The 20,038-nt window shown below is 38.8% G+C and overlaps 1 protein-coding gene across 3 annotated transcripts in view; it reads right to left on the reverse strand.

Moving 5' to 3' along the window:
• The window catches only part of slka (STE20-like kinase a), a 21,638-nt gene extending 2,005 nt beyond the window's left edge, over positions 1-19,633 (reverse strand). Inside the window, exons 1-18 of one of the 3 annotated variants that reach the window (XM_042009727.1) lie at positions 19,042-19,633; positions 16,725-16,889; positions 14,875-14,923; positions 14,336-14,485; positions 13,673-13,745; positions 13,164-13,358; positions 12,860-12,941; positions 12,557-12,688; positions 10,921-12,129; positions 10,703-10,833; positions 10,103-10,226; positions 9,640-9,819; positions 5,457-5,528; positions 4,002-4,131; positions 3,224-3,348; positions 2,907-3,101; positions 2,224-2,349; positions 20-133 (exon numbers count right to left, since the gene is read on the reverse strand). In XM_042009727.1, the coding sequence (XP_041865661.1) occupies positions 20-133; positions 2,224-2,349; positions 2,907-3,101; positions 3,224-3,348; positions 4,002-4,131; positions 5,457-5,528; positions 9,640-9,819; positions 10,103-10,226; positions 10,703-10,833; positions 10,921-12,129; positions 12,557-12,688; positions 12,860-12,941; positions 13,164-13,358; positions 13,673-13,745; positions 14,336-14,485; positions 14,875-14,923; positions 16,725-16,889; positions 19,042-19,191 (3,402 nt within the window). In that variant the 5' untranslated portion in view covers positions 19,192-19,633. Of the gene's footprint in view, positions 1-19; positions 134-2,223; positions 2,350-2,906; positions 3,102-3,223; positions 3,349-4,001; positions 4,132-5,456; positions 5,529-6,784; positions 6,878-9,639; positions 9,820-10,102; positions 10,227-10,702; positions 10,834-10,920; positions 12,130-12,556; positions 12,689-12,859; positions 12,942-13,163; positions 13,359-13,672; positions 13,746-14,335; positions 14,486-14,874; positions 14,924-16,724; positions 16,890-19,041 lie in introns of all 3 variants that reach the window. The other 2 variants (XM_042009726.1, XM_042009728.1) reach the window with 2 other exon arrangements.
• Between the last annotated feature and the right edge of the window lie 405 nt (positions 19,634-20,038).

A 20,038-nucleotide genomic window follows, 5' to 3' on the forward strand; every position in this document is an offset into this window, starting at 1 on the left:
AAATGTAGAATGATGCTACCTTCTTTCTAGGCCTCAGCTTCTCTCTCCACTCCTTTATCTCTTGGCTGTGCTCCTCATCCAGCTCCTTCAACTTTTGGGTCTCATGTTCGATTAAGAGGTGGCATTTCTCATTCTGAAAGAGAATCCATGAGGATGAATCCTGCATTTGGTTCACTCACTCTTTACTAAAATGCTGTAATGACAGTTTCCCATTTCTGTTGTGTTTCTAAATGATTCTGTTTATTATTATCTTGATACTAAACATTGTTGTATTCAATATAAATGTATAAATTAGAAAGTTACTTTTAGAAAAAGAAGAAAAATATAGAACCAATAAAAAACCATTATGACATAATTATGTAATTAAACTTATACTTAATCTCTGTAACTGAATTTTATACTACGCTGCTTTTTCTTTTTATTACAAAAACTATTCTAAAAATCATGATTTTATTTCAGTATGGCATTTTTAAGATCGGTCCTCTTATGACTAGGGACGCACCGATACCACTTTCTTACAAACCGAGTACAAGTACTTACATTTGAGTATTTGCTGATACCGAGTATCGATACAAGTAGTAATAAATCCCATAACAGTTCACTGGTAAGGCGTGTGAACCAGACTGAGTGGTTAATTGTGTGATATATAAGTCACCTTGCAGCCATTCTCTTACTGTAAGGCTTGAAAACTGTTAGAATCTTCATAAATATGGTAGATAAAGTGGTTTTTGATGGATTCTGTTCACCTCTGTGACAAAGCACCTACATGCCCAAAATAGGGTTTTTTTCCCTGTGAATTCAGATTTTTAATATGGCATGAGTAATAACTTTGTTAAATAGAATCAATAAAATCTTAAAGAAAGGATAAAATTTTAAATAAAGATAAACGTTAAATATAAAAGGAGAAGAATAATAATGATTACCACTTAAATTTAAGGTAGCTATAACTGTGCATACCAAACACTGATCACTGGGAGCCTAATCAGCCGAAAGTTGCAGCGTCCGCTTCTCCCCTTCAGGTCTGTTAACTTAGCCTTTATCTTCTTCTTATCAGTTTGAAGCTGAGTGCATAAAGTTTTTACTTCCTCCAGCCGCTGGTTAACAACGTCAACATTTTCTTCTTGTGACGACAGTCTGCTGTGCTGGCTAGTGGTTGTTTAGATTTCGTTCAATTTGTTAAGTTTTTGGAAGGACGTCTTGAGCTCGGAGAGCAGGGCTGATCTGTGGTCAGCTAGTAGAGCTCTAATCTCACGTTTGATAACATGGGTGTCAGCCTCACACTTTTCCCCTGGTTTAGTGGTTTTTAGTGGTTTCTGTGTTAATGCATTAAAAAACCACACAGATTAATCTCTTCACGTCAACGTGTTAAGTTTGACAGCACTGTTTTTTTTTTTCACATTGGTATCGGTTTTGTAGTATCAGAGCACTTTTATGAATACTGAGTACGAGTACTTGCACATGGTATCTGCGCATCCCTATTCATGACGCCCGTCATTCACCTTTCAGCTAATCAGGTTCCTACAGTTTTTACACAAGAGGCCCAACAGTTTCTACCAGCATCAGACATTTAGCATACTCAGAGGGATGACAATCCTCAGGTCATACTAAAACAACCACTTAGTAGCAGCTGCTGTAAATACACAAAGTCTTCTTTATCCTTTAATGTGGAGCTTAACGAGGCTGCACATACTAATGAGCAACAAGGCTGTCCCGCGAGTGTGCCCGACTGTTTAAAAAATATAAATGTTGCCCCACAACATTTATGTTTGTTTAACTGAACATTGAAGCAGTCTACAAGTTTCATACAGAATGATTCATTCACTTCGTAATGTACAAGTGTAATTGCCCTTTTTTTTAACTGAGTTACAGAGATCGGCATCAGTCAGCATCAAAGTAAAGAGCCTTTGTTAGCATTTGAAAAAGTCAAGCTTTCTGATCTTCACACAGGTGTGTCTAGGTTGGGTTGCACGTACAGCCTTGCTAAAGTTGAATAAAGAACATATTTCAGTTTCAGTGTCTGTAAACAGCACATTCATATCAGCTGAATTCCTAAAAAGCTGTAAAATAAATTAGGAAATAACATTTTATGAAAACAAGCCAATTTAACATCAGTGCCTCAATAATTTTACCCGTTTTATTGTGGTCTATAGATTTGTCGATGCGATTATATACAATCAGATCAAAACACAAAAAAGTGTGTGCTTTTGTGTGTTTTAGCCCCACCTGCAGCTGCTGTAGCTCCCTGGTGTTTGAGTCACACTGCAGCTGCAGATCTCTCATCTGGTTCTCGTGTTTCTGGTGCTGATGGAGTCTCTCATTCTTCTGCCTCTTATCCTCCTGTCCAGCAAACTGGTCCACACAGTCGAAACACAACAAACATGTGACAACAGTTTGCAAAAACACTACAATGAAGCTATTTAGTGTTATGGCACTAGAGCTGTTTTTGAAAAGTGGTCTGATCATTATACTTGGAGTACCACACAGAGAACGACTGACAGCAGCGTTGGCTGGTTTAAAAAAAACAACATATTGACTGTATCTAAACAACTCTTTTCAGTAACGCCTTTATTTACTTATTTATTTTATGTGTATGTAGTATCTGAGAACAAACTTCCTGCTGCTTTTTGTTATGTTTAATATCACTTCAAAGTATTCAATGGGGCCATCAGAAGACTGAAACAACATTTTGAAGTTGAAGAAGGGAGTGAAATGTGTGAAATGGTGACTAGAAAGTTACTGGCTTAAAATCCAGACAAGTTGGATTAAAAAAAAAAAAAAAAAAAAAAAAAAAAGTGTTTCTACTAGGTGTGACAGTGCTACTAAAAAAACATGATAAATGTTCAATTACTCCTCTTCCAAGTGACGAGCAGAAAGGTTAACACATCAGCCTGCATCCATGTCTGCACCTGTTTTATCCGTTCTCTCTCCTGCTCTGGGGTGACAGTTGCCGTGGCGGTGATGCGGAGGCTCTTCTTGAACATGGCCATACGAGTCTTGGCATCACTGCGTTGGATCTTGGGCAAGCGAACCCTCTCTTGATTCTGTTTGTTTTTGAGCTCCTCTACCAAACGTTGATTGTAGCGCTGCATCTGCTCCATCTCCTACAAAAAGCATAAATCCAGTTTTGCATCAAGCATTGTTTTTAAATAGATGATAATATTTTTTTATTTATAAAGTGCTTTCTATCAAAGTGTTGTAAAACAAAGAATAATGCAACTCTTACTTTCTCATGTCTCTTCAGCAGCTGGTGCCTCTGCATGAAGTACTGGTCTTTCAGCTGCTGCTTGAAAAGCTGGTGCTTCTCCTGCAGGTGGCGCTCCTCCAACTCCCACATCGCTGCCTCCCGAGCTACAAAACACAGATGTGAATACACACAAAGGGATCCCGCAAGGCTATGGACGCGCTGCTTAGCAAACATGTGCAAGCATGTTAGATGCTTAAATGTATAGGGATGAAAACAAAAATAATGGCAGCAAGTTGGACAGGCTGTAACATGTCTGGTGAAACAGAGTGCTTGTATCCTCCAGGCTGAACGTCATTTACTATTAACCACATTTTGTGTGCAAAGAGAACATCACTGACATGCACTTCCTCCACACACTGACAGCAAGTCAAAAGTGAAAGTACAGTTTTTTTTTCATCTTACATCTTAAACGGTTGCTGGTTTCATATCTCACCACTGTGCCAATGAAGTGACTGGAAAATTGCACAGGATGCTTGAGCTGAGTTGTTTACCTTTTTGCTGAGTTTAACGGCAAAAAAAGCTAAACTGAGAACAGATGTGAAACCAGCATGTAAACAAGCCATAGCTACATTCTTGAAATCAATCAGAGCTTCTCTTGGCTTTACCATATAAATATAACAACGCTAACAAAAAGCCCTTTAACATCCTCTGTGATGGACTGCATGTTTATGATTGTTTTTTATCACATCAGCCATTAAAAGCTGATTAACGGGCCTTCATTTCATCTTCTCCCAGAGGTTCCTTCTCCATCTCCTACCTCTCATTAACTGCTGTTTGTGGTTGAGGCAGTCTCTCTCAATGGTGGCTATCTCCACTTTATGCTGCTGGATAATTTTCTTCAGAGCTCCATCCAGTTCTTGCTGCTGCTTCTGTAGGAACTCCTGCTCCTGAGCAGCCAGAGAGAAGAGGTACAGTGAGGAGCAGCCACACGAAGTATTAGACATTGTGATGAAAAAAAATGACTGTTATCCTTTTTAAACATCGTAAATAGGGACAGCGAAGAAAGCACAATAAAAATGTCACAGTACAAACGCCTATCAAAACTGCCTGAAACAAAACGATGTAATGTAGTCATCCACTCCAAACTCAAACACAGAGCACTACGATGTCAAATCATCAGCTGGACTTAGCAGTGAAAACACTCAGATCATGGATGGCAACAATCCACAATGGAAGTGAAAAAAGACAGAAAAGTTTAAAAGAGACTCAGATTAATTATGTTAGACATCTACGCTGACATTTGCATCATCCTCAGTCAACATCATAATTAACTTAGAGGTGTACTGATTCTTAAGACTGAACCTGAAATACAAAGAAGTGTTCTTGTTGAAGAATGAAACATAACTATATTAAGAATTAAATGTATCATTTATGGTCATACTTGCAAGACCATTTCTCCCCCAAAAGACGAGAATTTGTGGTGAATCGTTGCACCTCATCTCACTACACAAGGACCCATTAGCTTACTTTCTTTCCTCCAAAATACACCTAATTAAAAAAGCTGTAACAATTTCTTTTAAAGTACATGTCTATTGTTTTATAGCCAGCGCCAGAATGATAGGTTGTACTCTGATTAAGTATTACTGATCTCATAATTACACAATAAAGCTGGATCATATGAAGAAAAAAATCTATGTATTCTAATAACTAGTATGTGTTAACATTACTGGATTTTCTACTATTCTTTATGCACTTAAAGTTCTAAATAAAGCCATTCTGTTTTACATTTACACATTTTCTATCAGACTTTAGAACCAAAATTAAGATGATTTAAAGTGTAACATCAAACTAAATCTATGCACAGTACAGGCAGATATCAGCCACCCCATCAGGCAGCCTGGATATAACTGGACCACAGGTACAAACATGGATCCAGACAGGAAGCAGGATCAACAACTGCATCACCACAGTACATCCTAGACTCAATCCACTTTTATGCAACAACATATTTACCATAGAAAATACACAAACCAGATGGAGGAAAAGTACTGAGCAGGAGAGGAAGAAAGAACCACTCCACAAGTACAATGATAACACTCAAAATAATAGGAAAAAAAAGAGAAAAAGCCCAACGCCGCCCATGCTTACATGTGTAGTTCTTAAAGTAAAAGTGAACCACCACAAACAATCCTGCCACTTAACTTCACACACATCTAAGTATGGGCCAGAGATGCCAAGAAACGGGGTGGGTGGAGGAGGGGGGGGCACTTACATCCTGCATCTGAGCGTTGAAGAGTGCGCATGAGGATAACTGAAAAGACTGTATCATAACCTGGGCCACTGCCTGCGGAGGAGAGCACACAGCGCACTCGCCCTGATCAGGGACAGACAGCACATTGCAGGCTGAGGATCACTCGCACACCCACTAAAAATAAACACCAGCACTCACACAGATTCTTCCTCAGATATGTAAGAGATGGGTTTTCCACTTTGGGAATGTCAGTGAGCGCACAGCGCAGGTCTGGCTAAATGTTAGCGGGAGAGGGGGCCATTCAATTAGTTATTAATGCTTGAAAGCAGCTCATAATTCCAGCATTTTACTTGAATCCAGCATGTAAAAGAGCATGCTACTGGATCATGGACTTAATAGAAAACGGCTTTTAAAAGAAAATAAAGACATTGCTATGCACGATGCATATCTGTTTTTAGAAGCAAAGAAAGAAAAAGGTCTGGAAAGGACCTTTCGTAGAGATGACTACTGAGGAAACAAAAGTAATGTTTGCATTTACTCCCTAATGTAACGTGCTCTGACGTAGCTCATCCACTACATGACTACATAATTTGATCTCCTTTAATAAGTTTCACATGACATTAAATGGTAGAAGTACTGTAGGTAAAAAATGAGTTTATGGTATTTAATGGGGAGCTGTATTCATGCTACATACTTAAAAGGTATTTGCTTTACTATGATGGAAGACTTAAATAAAAATCTTCAAATAATAAAATCTACACTTCATAAAGAGTGTCTGTAGTACATCGTTATAGTATTGTGGATCAATACTAAAGTAGTGCCCTAAATTCTATGCACACGCTCACAATGTGTCTGTCACATGTCACACCATTTGTACACCCCATTTACAAAAAGAGTATAAGAAACAAACCTGTAACAGGGCAAAATAATTCAATTTAAGACTATCAAGACATTAAGGAAAACCTAGATGTTAGTTGTGCTGCACTAACTCAAAATACTCACAAATTAATACACAAGAGAAATACTTTTGAGTCAATGGGACAATTTTGTGAATCCAGTTTAGCCATAAAGCTGCTCTGTTCCTTGTTGTGTATCTTTCCCTACATGTAAAGGCATAATGGATAGTAATAGTAAAAGAAATAGTAATAGACAGTCACCATTTATGGTAAATTCTTAAAGAACTGAGAAAGTGGATATAAATCAGAAGGTAGCGAATATGATGCAATGAAGACAAACTTTTTATGCTTGTAATCATATGAATCAAGTTAACTGGAGAGGGGAAATCTAAATGGAGACAGAGAAAGTCATTTCTCAGACTTTCACAGAGTAAGAAACAGGTGACGCTTTACCTCTGCAGTCTTGAGGAGCGACAGGTCCTCCTTTAATCGTTTCATGAGCTCTTTTCTCATGTGTTTGGGTGATTGTCCAACTTCCTGTTTGACCTACAGTTTGTGAGTATGCAGAAGCTGGATGATGCTGGATTTTCTGAAAATCTAACAAAGCTGGGCAACAACAGTGGGAGACATGCACGGTCCACGTTGAGAGGAGGGATAGCATCCAGCCACCATCAGATTTAATATGATCATGCTAGATTTCCACAGCTTACTGCTATTCCTTTGAACAAATCTTACTTTTTAGAGCACTATAGAGCTGCAAGGCTGAATTGCATGAGTTAGAATCATGTCAAAAAGAAGGATTCAACTGGTGCATGGCAAAAGATGTTAGTCTCGATGACAGCTCTACCTTCACCGCTTTGCATTCAATTAATCACCACAGTCATGAACATCATTATTTTGACTCTTGAAATGAACAAAAGCAGAGTAACAGAGTTGGAATGATTTGGTAATTAGTGAGGCCCCGGAGATTGTTGAATCATCCAAGTCTGATTTAATAATCAAATACAGACTAGACTTATAGCAGGAAAACAAAAATAACAAAAATCTGATTTTAGGACTGCTTATGTATTTTTATTACTGAGACTGGAACAAAAACCACAATTTGTAAATGTCTATATAAATTTTAGTCATAGATAATAAGTGTATTTTAAAATAATACAGATATATATTTATATTAATCAGTAATATTCAAACACGTAAATTTGTTGTCTGATTCCATATCAGTTACTCTGCTGCAGGATATGTATTATTTGACCCAAAGGCACCCAACACCACTCAGAAAAATCATACAATGTTGGCCATCCCATGACTAAAGCCACCTCACACACTCATACGAGAAGAACAGTTAGTTCAATAAACAGTTTCAATACATTATCAATACTGAGTACAATGGTTAACAGACAAAAAAAATAAGTACACACATATTCAGTAGGTAAATTAAATGCATTCACTTCTCTAAACAGTAAAATACAAAGCTGAGGCTAAATGTTTTCTCATACTACTAAAGTGGGTAAAGAAATGGTCTAGAAATAAAAAGGAGAGGACACAATAGCTACAAAGTAATCAACACAACAATGTGCAACAGAAGCCAGTCAGCTCAACTGCCCCAAGAAACAGCTTCATACAGCAGCACTTTAACTGCAAGCACAGTAAAAGCACCCAGAAAGGCAAGTTGCTAAAGAGCAGAGAAAAAGGCAAGAAGACTTAAAGATATTCAGCAAGCTTCATTTACCACCATTCAGCTCAGCCTGACAATGAACTTTTATTAAAGTCAGAGTGAAGCAAATTCAGAGATTTTCATGGAAACAAGTTCTACGTGTTAGACAGGGCTCCTCAATTCGGTCCTGTGCGAGCCACAGTCCAGAAGGTTTTCCATGCATCCCTGCTCCAACACGACTGATTAAAGGCCCGCAAAAAATGAGTTTTGTTGACTTGTGGGGTTACATTGTTTTTCATTTGCTTTCCGCTCTAGATTTTTAAGGTAGGTGTAAAATAAATCCATGAAGTTGTGGGATGGTGTGTAAAAAACAAGCAAAAAAGCCACCCAATCCCTAAACACTGGAACTTTTTATAAACAGATCAAATAAAATGCATTAGAATTGGACTGGCCACTAGCTAGCTAACTGCCCTGCCTTCATCATGGACATTCATCTTCCATGGATGCCAAAATCTGCAGAACTTCAGCAGTCTGCTTAAGTTTTTGGGAACAATAGCAAAAAATGGATTAATTTTGAGAAACGAGAGGTTGTAATATGACACAACCACAGCCCTGACAACGTTTTAACAAAGCCAGACATCTCAGATGTCTGAGAGCAGCACCGCAATGACAAAAACTAAAGTTTAAGGAGTAACCATGGTGAGAGGATGGATGCTCTGTTGATCAATTCTGTGCAGAGCTTCTGTATTAGGAAATCTCGCAACTGATATTAACACGTGCTTCATTATTCACCTATTAGTTTTACAATCTTTTACTGAGACAGCTGCGATCAGGATACAATGATACACTGCTGCCACCCCAGGATTAAGGTTCTTACCCCCCCCAACTGTAGTGTTCATGCTGCAAAGTATGTAAGTATGCAAAGTACGTCTGTTAAATCCATGCAGGATGTACCCACCATAAAAATGCAAGTCTCGTAATTTAACAAAGATGAAAACGCCACAACTGGAATATGTCTGAAACATTTAATATCTTTAGGTGTGTTTGAGGTTTCACATCTAAGTGTTTTTTTTTTTATTTAGTTAATGTTGCTGTTTGTCCTGATAGTGTTGGACTGGCCTGAGATTGGTGTTGGGTGAAGACACCCACAGCATCTGAGAGCAGAGCACACTGCTCACTTTCTGTGATTTTCATTTAATTTACTTGTTAAATGTTTTATTTGTGTTTGGCTGAGTAGTTGACAGCACATTTGTCTGTGGTGTGGCAAACTCAGCATACAGATTTATTTCTGCTTTACTCAGACTTTAAATAGTTCTTTAAAAATAACAAATGGACTTTGGTAGCGAAGAATTTCTCAGGAGGGAACCAGAAGCCTCAGGGCAGATAAATAATAGATACCACAACATGTAGCAAGCAGCATCGAGGAGAAATATAGTAGAGTACAGCTTTCTTGTTGCTATCATTTGCACACATACTGTATGAGACAGAACAGCAGGGCCAAGCAATCCCCCAGTATTAGTAGGAAACAACAAAGTATGCCAGTGGCTAAGATGTTAAACACATGCACTGTTAAACAGCTTGCATGTTACATGCAGATGTTCTCAAAGATAAAAGCTCAGTCAGTCAAGTGAAGAATCATGCAGGATAATACCTCTTTCTTCCGACTCTTTAACATGTTTTGGAACTTTGAGAGCTCCTTGTCTTGGTCTGCTTTGATGCGTTTAGCTTCGTCTCGGAGTCGACTGGTGTGATCCTGTTCTAGTCGCTCGATGGTCTGTTTCTGCTTCTTCTCAAGATTTTCCACTTCTTGGTCATATTGACGCTTCTTTGCCTGTAAAATCAAGAGACAAGATGAATGTGTGTGTTTAATAATCATATGATTAAGAAGGTCATAAGATACACTTTTCTATATTTTTTATTGTATGGAAAAGTGTTCTATATATAGTATAGAAGTATTGTGCAGCTGTACGTTATCAGATTTAAATAAGCTCTGAAATGAAGTAGCTTATTTTCAAGAAGCAAGCTACATATAAAAACAAACAAAAAATAGACAACGCCCCCACCCACCGCATACACACAGACCGACCTTAGCAATGAAGTACAAAGTGACTCACAGAAGTTTCCTGTTCAAAGCGCCGGTAGATCTGCTCTTTCTGCTGCTGCAGCTTGTTGCTCAACTGCTGCTGGGCCCTCTGCTCCTCTTTTTGAAGAAATCGCAGCTCTCTCAACTCTTGTCGCCTGAAGAACAACAACAATTGTGTCAGGACAACTCATTGTAATACTTTTTTCATATTGTGAATTACTTCATGTGAATTTATTTTCTCATAAGGAAGAAATAGAAATCTTATTACTATACAAAGGAGGACTTTTCTTTCTCTGCTTTGATTATTCTAGTCTCAACGTTTTGAATTATTGGGTGTTAAACTTACACATTTACCGTGTACAACACTGCAACAAGGTCATGAAACATAAAGCAAATGTTGAAACAACACTAGTGCAAACGGTCAGGGCAGCATGTCATGGCTTTAAAAGGCAACAATGGCAAAGACAGTAACATAATGCAGCATTAATCATAGCAGATAACCCATCTGGTATTTGTAAAAAGCTGTGGGGAGATATGAAATGAACAAGAACTATTTAAGGGAAGCTTGTTAACTAGGTCACATCCCATATTTAGACCAACAGCATGTCAAGCAGATTGGACGCAGGCATACCTCAGGAACCTCATCTCCTCATTCTTGGTATCATTATCGGTCACTATCTTTGATGTCGTCACACTGACCTCCACACCATCTACCATAAACTTGCGTGTCTTCTTCAGAGTCTTCTTTTGACGTTTTGACTCCTGCCAAAATATGGCATGGTTTAGAGACTGAAATGATCAGTTTAGCATTGATAACTGAAGCTGTGAATGAGGTAGATATTTTATTACCTGAACAGACACAGAGCCCCCCTCTTTGCTTTTGGACAGGAAGCTGGAGATAGACAGATTGAGGTCGAGGCTGTTGCTGTCAGCAGCAGAGCTGCTTCCTGAATCAGAGTCCTTCTCCACATCAGACTTGATCACAACAGGGCTTCCATGCTCCAATTTGGTTTCTGAATCTGTTTCACTCTCCTGAACAGAGACAGCATCTTGGGAAGTGCTCTCATCTGTATGGGCTGCTTTCTCCTCATCGTTTTTCAGAGAGACATCTTTAGATGCAACTGTTTGTTCTAAAACATCACATGCGTCTTTGACTTCTTCATTAACTCCATTGGATTCAGCTGGTGTTTGTTCTTGTAGTTCAGCCTCCCCTCTGGACTCATTCTCTTGTTCGGGCTGCTCCGACTTCTCAGGGGCCTCATCCTTTGGCTTTTCCTCTAATTCACTTTCTATGGTCTTGTTTTCTAACAGAATCTCAGTGTTAGGCCTCTCCAAACTTGACTTTGTGTCTGTGTCCCCATTTATATTTGTGTCCAGTACATTTATATCCAATTTCTCTGCATCTACAATTTCACGGTTGTCATTACCAATGTCTTCTAATTTGTTATCTGGCTCTTTGTTTTCTTCTTCTACCCGAGTCACTTCTTCAGATGTGGAATCTACATTTATTAGTGCATCTTCTGGTTTTTCTTGTGATTTTATAGATTCATCTGAAGAAGCTTGTTCTTCTTCATCTTCTTTCAGATGCTCTTCCTCTTCATTTATTACTGGAGTAGCTTCATCTCTCATTATCTTTTCCTCTGTCTTCTGTGCCTCTTCTTTTTCATCACTGATATGTTCTTGGTAATCCACAGTATCTACAGGTTCATCAGGCTCCGACACTACAATCTCACCAGGAACTTCTTCAGTTTGATCCCCTTCTGGTTTAGGCTGGGAAATATCTTCAGGGTTAAAGTCCTTGTTGGTTTCTACTGTTCCCGAGGCCACACATTCATTACCGGCATCAGACACCTTCAAGAGTTTCTCCTCCTCAGTCTTATCTACTTCACTTGGTCCAAGTCCTTTATCAGAAAGCTTATCACTGATTTGGTCCTCAACAGGCTCAGTTTCCATGTTTTCTGTAACAGACTCCAGGGTGGAGGAAGTTGGAGGCACTTTGTCATCCTCTGAGCTGGCCACGCTGACATCTGATGGTGCACGCTTGTGTCCAGGAGCCGCCTGAACCAACAGTAAGAAAAACATAAAAACCACAACATGTTATCAGAGGGCTAAAGAAAAGGTCCCAATGATGGCTTTTTTGATGACATCCATTATTTTACTCTTAAAAGAAGTAGTGTCTAGGATTTATTTAGGCCAAACAACAAAGCAGCTAAGAGCAAGAAAAAGGCAATAGGCCCTCAGAACAGCCTGTATCTGGCTTGTCTTTTCAGCCCGACTGTAGAAACATGTTGACTTCATGTAAGCAGACCCACACCTTCTGAAATCATTCTAAGTTAACTAAAACAACAGTTTTCATTCTCACGTCTAACATTGTTAGAAATATTACAATAACCACTAAATGCCACATACTGGAACTTAATCAGAAAATATGTTTTGATAAATACTATGATGCTTCTTTTACACATACAGGAATCAAACTACCCACCACAGGTGTATCGGGTTCTTCCTCCTCCTCCTCCTCTTTGCTATCCTCAAGCTCTTCTGTGACTTCAGCTTTGGCCTCAGCTATGAGCTCTCTGAGAGGTCTGCTATCAGTTACACTGGTAACGAAAGGATGCTACATACACAGAAAGGGACATAAACTATCAGCTAAACACAGCAAATATTTTTTCTGTTTATGTAGCAAGTATAAGAAAAACAGGCAAAACAGAAAGAAACTTTACTACAATGAAATATGCAAAGATGGATATGTACAACACCACAATGCAGGTAAAGTAAAGCTGCTCACCTGTAGAAGCTGTGCTGCACTCCACCTGTTGTCCACATTCTTATCAAGAGCTTTCCGCAGGAAGTCACTAAATTCTGGTGACCTTTCAAAAACAAAGAATCATTTAGTTGACTATAAAACAGAAAATGACTCCCTGGGCCCTGCTTTCTGGGATCAATATAAAGCCATTCTTCCCACTGCAGCCATTGCATTAGGTACTGACAATTCATCATGCTCTCCCATAATAAACACTTAACATAACCTCATCTCCATCTGTAAACATCCCAGTGCCACCACGCCAGTTATCACTAGCACACTATCTCACCAGCGAGAGGGATTCATGAGAGTGGGTGGCTCAGACTTGGCTATTTTCAGTAGCACCCTCATGGGATTCATCTCGTGATTGGGTGGTTCAATCTGTGCTAGCTCTATGAGGGTTACTCCGAGGGACCAGATGTCAGCCTTGTAGTCGTACGGACGATCTTTGGAAGTTTCGCACATCACCACCTCAGGTGCCATCCTGCAAAATTCAATCAGTCAGTGGATTTGTAATGTGCATTTCAGAATAAAACCTCACCTTCTCAAACCTCTATGTCCCTTATTTATTTACTTTTTAAAGTGAAATAAGGTAAAACAACACCTCAAGTATTTTAGTATGAACCTTGAAAACAGAAAGCTTATTTAGTATTTAAAGCAGAGGTCATCCAATACTCTAGTGTGTCTAAATTGCTGAATGAAACCTTTTTCCAAAATCTCACAATAAACACAACTGCAGGAGATGCAAGGACAATTATCAGATAGAAGACCTTCTTGTATTTAGGCTGGATGACTCACCAATATGGAGTGCCTATGAAAGAATCTCTTCTCTGTATCGTCATGGTATTTTTAGCAGACACCCCAAAGTCAGCTGAAAGTAGAAACAAGAAATGATTCTCTTCTTAACAGAATCAAGCTAATCTTTAAAAAGGTACTGGGTTATACAGTGAAAGCATTTTTTCATTACAAGAGCAACAAACTTATTGTTGGACCTTTTTTTTTTTAAAGCTTTTACCAGTAGTGAACAGTGAACTTATTTCTTCCCTTTCATGAAGCTCTCCAGAGTTATTACCAGCCAGCATATTCATTACCTGTGGAAGGATTTCAGTGTGCTTTCTTTTCTTGCACCACTTAAAGTATCTACATCTTAGAGAGAGAAAGATCTATCATCAAGACCCTAGTGACAGGCTTGATAATTATTGTTTGCCAGGCTCTATCATGACCCTCTGCCTACAGAACATGAATCATAAGGGAGCCAGCATCTATGGATGCTACAGCAAAAGCATTATTACTTGACTTGTGGAAAATTATATAACCAATTCAAAGCCTCACCAACTCCTGTTTATGTGGTGTATAAAAGACTACATGCATACAATGTTTTTTTCCATCTTTACGAACTTCCCGTTGCATACATGACTCATTACTGTTTCACCACACTGCTAAAAGATGAGTTTCTTTTACCCAATTTTACATCTCCATCCAAGGAGAGGAGAATGTTTCCAGCTTTCAAGTCTCTGTGGATGACCTTGTTCTCGTGGAGGTAAATCAAGGCTTCCAAAGTCTCCTTACACACCACCCGGATCTGGGGCTCAGTCAGGGGTCTCTCCAGTTCTGTAGATAAACAACCACAAAGTAAGCTGAAACTGGGCCATCTGGACAGATTAACATCAAATGTGATCCCTTAATGGTAACCAATAGCAACTGCAGGACACACTCCACTCTTACATCATGCATGACTCTACAAATCGTGTTGAGTCAGACCACCGAGTACAATGCATCTACATACAGAAAATGAAGACCATGGAAATGGACTCGCCACTCCTTGAAAGCTGAGCCACAATAATTACAGACTTAGAAAGGCCAAGTTGCTGAGAAGGAAAAAAAATCCCACAGTGGAGGTTTTTGGATGGATTAAAAAAAATGTTGGCACTCAAGGATGGAGCAAAGAAAGTCCCAGAACTTTATAGTTTTCCATTTCATTCAGTGAATGAGGGACTTACCAAGCATGATGGCATCGACCGCACCACCGGCACAGAACTCAATCAGAATCTGGAAAAGAAAACTAGAACAATGAGTAACATGGCAAAATAGTGAAATGAGACATCAGTTTAACTGTCAGAGCTAATGATTAGTTTAGTCTAACAACTTGTGCTATCTATAGTAGGTAAGCAGCATGAGCTTCATTGGAAAGACATAAGCAACAATATAATGCTATTGATTACATGTTTGGAGACATTCCAGGGAGCCAATCAATCAGGCACTTGGGAGCCATACTGAGCATTGTCTACACATTTCCTGTTTTTAATTTTGGGACAATTCATTGTGTCAGCCATTGTTTTAAACACTGGCAGAGGGTCTGTCTGATTCCTAATGACACTGATGAGGATCTTCTGAAAGTTGTTAGTGTTACACATCCTAATAAAAAAAATAGTATATATATGTATATGCTGAGAATCCGGGACTTTTATCAACTCTATATATATATATATATATATATGTGTGTGTGTGTGTGTGTGTGTGTATATCTGCATTTGTATTAAATGAACATATATGCTAAGATGTCCTCCCCAGTCATGCCTCGCGTACATGCAGAACAACATAGAGAAAGTCTGCATAGTTTACAAATTCACACTAAATGTTATGAAGTATGACTTGATTACACGATCCAGTACACAGTTGTGTTGCTTTTAATGCCGTGCAGAAATTCTAACATGATAAAACCAAACGTTCCTAATAATACAAGGACTACTCATTCACCTATTCAGAAAGAAAACACCCAAAAAACAAAATATTTGAGTGGACAACATGTAGGCAAGATCCTTCACATGAACATAGCAAGTTTTTTTTTTTAAATTGTAAAATGCTTTATGTAGTTATAAAAGCACAATGCATTTACATGACCACCATCTTTGTTTTCGTTGGCTTCATCTGGATGTTACTTGGAAACTTGTTGTATCAGATGATTTAAAAAATAATCATAGATACAACTAAGCACCACCCACTATTCAAAGGCTGAGACAAAGAGAAGAAACAAAGTGGTTATTCCTGTTCTACACTGCAGCTATTAACAACAATTATAACATGGGCAATCTCAAAATCTTCTTTGTCCAGATTCTAACAGTCCTGCAGCTGACAGCTCTTGTTACAAAGATAAATAAAATTGCACATAAATAATTGCTTTGTTAACAACACATTTTCCACTTGAGTAAACGGAATAAAATTTACAATAATTCATGAGGATGCATATGGACAAAGGGCCAAGGTACGACTAGCATGGAGCTCTGAATTATTTACAGACACTTTCTCCAGCCACTAAAACCACTCCATTATCTTCCTACAGTTGTGGCCAGTCCACAAGGGGCAGTCACATGACACCACCTGCCATGACCTAATAGCTCTGGGGCCTCTTGGTGCACACAATGAGATCCACTGACCATGTCTGTAGATAGCTGGATAAGTATGCAGAGATGGGAGTGGGATCAGAGAATTCCTTTTTTTCATTTGTTATTATAAATAAACCTTTTTACACTTAATATGGTTAATATGAAGGTAAATAAGGTCAAAATGTGGTTTACTGAGCTAAAGGCTTCAAATGTTTCCTTGCAGACATCTGCAGAAGCATACCAGTACACGTACAAGCAAACACCATTTTATGCAACAAATATGCCAAAAGTAAAATACATCACTACAATTACCCTTCAAGAATTCAAGAAAAAACACCTTAACATAGGACAGTTTTTGTTGAATTTGTGTCTCTATGTGCAACTGTCTAAAAAAAAAAAAAAAAAAAATCAATGGTCATGCATGAGGAAGGAAGAGTCTCCTCTTAGTCAGGCACAAGCTTTCTTACCCAAAGTTTGCCTTCAAAATAAAAGGCGTCCAGCAGTTTGACAATGTGATGGTGGTTGCAGGAAGCCAGAATGTCAATCTCGACCATGTAGTCCTCCAGTTCATCTTCTGTCTTTGTGTCAATAACCTTAGCAGCTGCGAGGGTCCCATTCAGTTTATTCTGGGCCTAAAAGCAACATAAACAAAATGGGCAAAATATGGACATGAGGATCATTTGGAAATGTTGGTCAGTATATTTTTGAAACTGATAATGACTTGAAGTCAAGACATTAAAAAAAATGCTCAAGCTCCATCATGTTCTGACTTATCCCATTAAAAGCCAATCTGCTCTTACATACTTCTTTTGTTTCCCCCCCTTAAATTGTTCTCTCTCCTCTTTCACTTTTTCACACCTCTAACAGGAATTAATACTACTGAAATAACAAATACCTTATTTCTTGTAATTGTGAACTTCTTATATTCCAAAATTTCCTTCCAACTTTAGGGTGGGCTGGCACAATAGCAAAAATTACACTAAACACTATAAAAACAGTGCCTGTGAAGTTATTTTAGGGCTTGCTGTGGATTTAATGTTTATGGATACAGACACAATGTCAGGGAGTTAGGGAAAAAGAAACAGGAGGGAGTGTTAACGCCAACTGCTGTGTCAGACCCTATATTTACACACTGACCTGACACTCCCCATCACTTTCCCTTTGTACTGGCTGATGTCCCTGTGACAGACCATTCCTAATACATGAAGTAAGCAGATTTTGTGTTAGTTTGATGATACTATGATTTGTCCTGCCTTTGTTCATCAAGAACACAGCATTTTAAACCCAGGGTTTTGAAGGACTGAGTGTCAGAATTTTAGTGTCATAATATTTTAAATGGATGTATAAGCACTTGTTTTTGATATAACCAAAATAATCAAGCACACTGCCAATAAGTTGGTGTGTTCAAATAAAGTGATATAGCCACTCAACCTATAGAGGACCCATTTCTCATAGTACAGCACAAGTACATTAACACAAGTACTGGTATGTGAAATGAGTCACTGTGTAAACTGAATTTTAAGTAGTTTGTGTTAGGTCCTTAAGATGACCTATCTCTCCACTATTTTAGGTACAATATAACCTGTGCTCATGAATGTCATGAGTTAAGGACTCTTTTCTCTCCCTTTGTCTCACTTAAACAGCTGATTCACACTTTAACACCACGCCTAGAGGAAAAAGCCATCATAAGCCTCTGAAATACCTGTATTGATAGTGGTGTGTGTTGATAGAAATGCACCTAAATGAAGGCCACTTCTCTCCACCCTTCTACATGTAAGAACAGGGAACTAGTACAATGACAGGGGTACTGTGTATTTGTCTACTTTAAAGCTTTAGCTGAGTAAACAAGAAAAACAGTTAGATCACCAGCTAATAAGACAAGGAAACAAATTAAGGTAAATAAGAATTTAACAAGGGTGACAAGGAAGACAGTGTGCACACAGAAAAAGCTGTTTAATGTGGGTTACAACACAGGACATGAAAACATGGAAATTTATGTAAAAGTTCACTAAAACTAAATGGTCCAACACTTAAAACTGTATTTTATGCATCATGCCTCCACCTGGCAGTTAATATAAACCTCTTATAAACAACTAAATAAAAGATCATATCTGTAGTACCATTATAATAGAATATCTACATGTTTGTGAAATAAAAATATACAAAATACCAGCAATGATAACACTAAATCTACATACAAGTTCATACATCTGTCAGTGGCATAGTATCAACAACTACTTCCATGGTCATTTTTACAGGCTGCCACCTCGCCTGCTCTATTTCATTTTATCTACTGAGCGTCCTGTGAGCTTCAGGATTCACTTTTAACAACACATTTGGACATTTCTGAGCTCATGTTTATTCTGTGACAGCGAACCACACCTTCAACAGTTTAATAAAGACCAAGTGCAGCAGCATGGTATGACAAAGTTGGTCAGCCTGCCACTGTAAGCAAAAGAATATGTTTTTGAGGTTAAAAATGAGAAACGCCCCTGACACTTCCTGCGCCAGCCCTTGGTCATGTTACTTCAACAGGAATATACTCGAAGTCAACAGTTCAAGTACAGCACTACAGTGTCGCAGGATTCATTTGAAAGGTATATCTAAGTTTCTGGGCTTTGCTAGGGACTGTGGCCTGTAGAGGGGCCGAATCATTGCTGCTGTCACATTATCGTTACATCTCGTGACCTCCATGCAACACGACGGACGCGAGTGTCTTGGAAATTAAATGGGTTAGAAAACGAGAAAACTGGAGGGCGGAAATAGCGTAACATATTAACTTACCTTGTACACTTTACCAAAAGCTCCATCTCCCAGCTCACCAACAATCTCCCAGATGTCCTCTGGATTGACATCTCTGTGTACATGCTCATACTGCTTCTTCTTTTTATCAGGCCCCAACTTGAATATCTTCCGAAAATTGAAGAAAGACATCTCTCTTTTTTTAAGGTGTACTACAGTGCTGTGGATGAGGTGCCTTCGGTTATTTCCGCCAAGAAAATATAGCGGTGCTTCCCGACGGGGAGCTGAAGTGGCTATCGGAATAAAACCATACAGGCGTTAAATGAATGCTGACAGGCCGGTGCTGTAGCCATTCAGCTATAATAATGTCAATTATAACTTCCCTCACCGACACTTATTCAGAATCACATCATAGCCTAGCTGCCACAGGACGCAGACGGAGGAGGATAGGAGTTCGCTGTTCGCAAAGGCGTTTCCGTTTTATACAAACTAAAATAGTTAGAAATCGAAAATATTTACAACAAAATCACGTTTATGAGGACATGTTTATTGTCTAACGCTAACGAAGAAAAAATGGACAATAAACAGACCTCATGTTTCGGTAGGCTGACCACATAGAAGTTAGCGGATCAACGTCAAGCTAGCATGCGCTGTCATATACACTTCCGTTGAAAATGCCAAATAAAACCAAATAGCATAAATGAGCAAACACACGCGCATTTAAAGAATTTTGTTCACGCTTTGTTTTATGTTTATGAGGATTAAATATTCACCAGAATTATTCTGAAAAAGGAAAAACAGCAGTTCGCAATGGTAATGTGCCAACATTACCAAATTCAAGAACAAGCGCATCGACGCCTTTATGTTGAAGGATAAAAAGGTTTGTTTCCGCTGCGAGCGGCTCTTTCATTAGAGAACTTGACGCAGTTGATCAGCGCGCCCCTGTTTCCTGGATCTCCTCCTCGACAGGATGTGCTCGTGCACAGCTCAGCGTCTCAGCAGCGCCGGGCTCAGCCCCTTCGTTTCTACAGCGCATGCT

Source organism: Melanotaenia boesemani, chromosome 16, assembly GCF_017639745.1.
Source record: "Melanotaenia boesemani isolate fMelBoe1 chromosome 16, fMelBoe1.pri, whole genome shotgun sequence".
Taxonomy (NCBI): Eukaryota; Metazoa; Chordata; class Actinopteri; order Atheriniformes; family Melanotaeniidae; genus Melanotaenia; species Melanotaenia boesemani.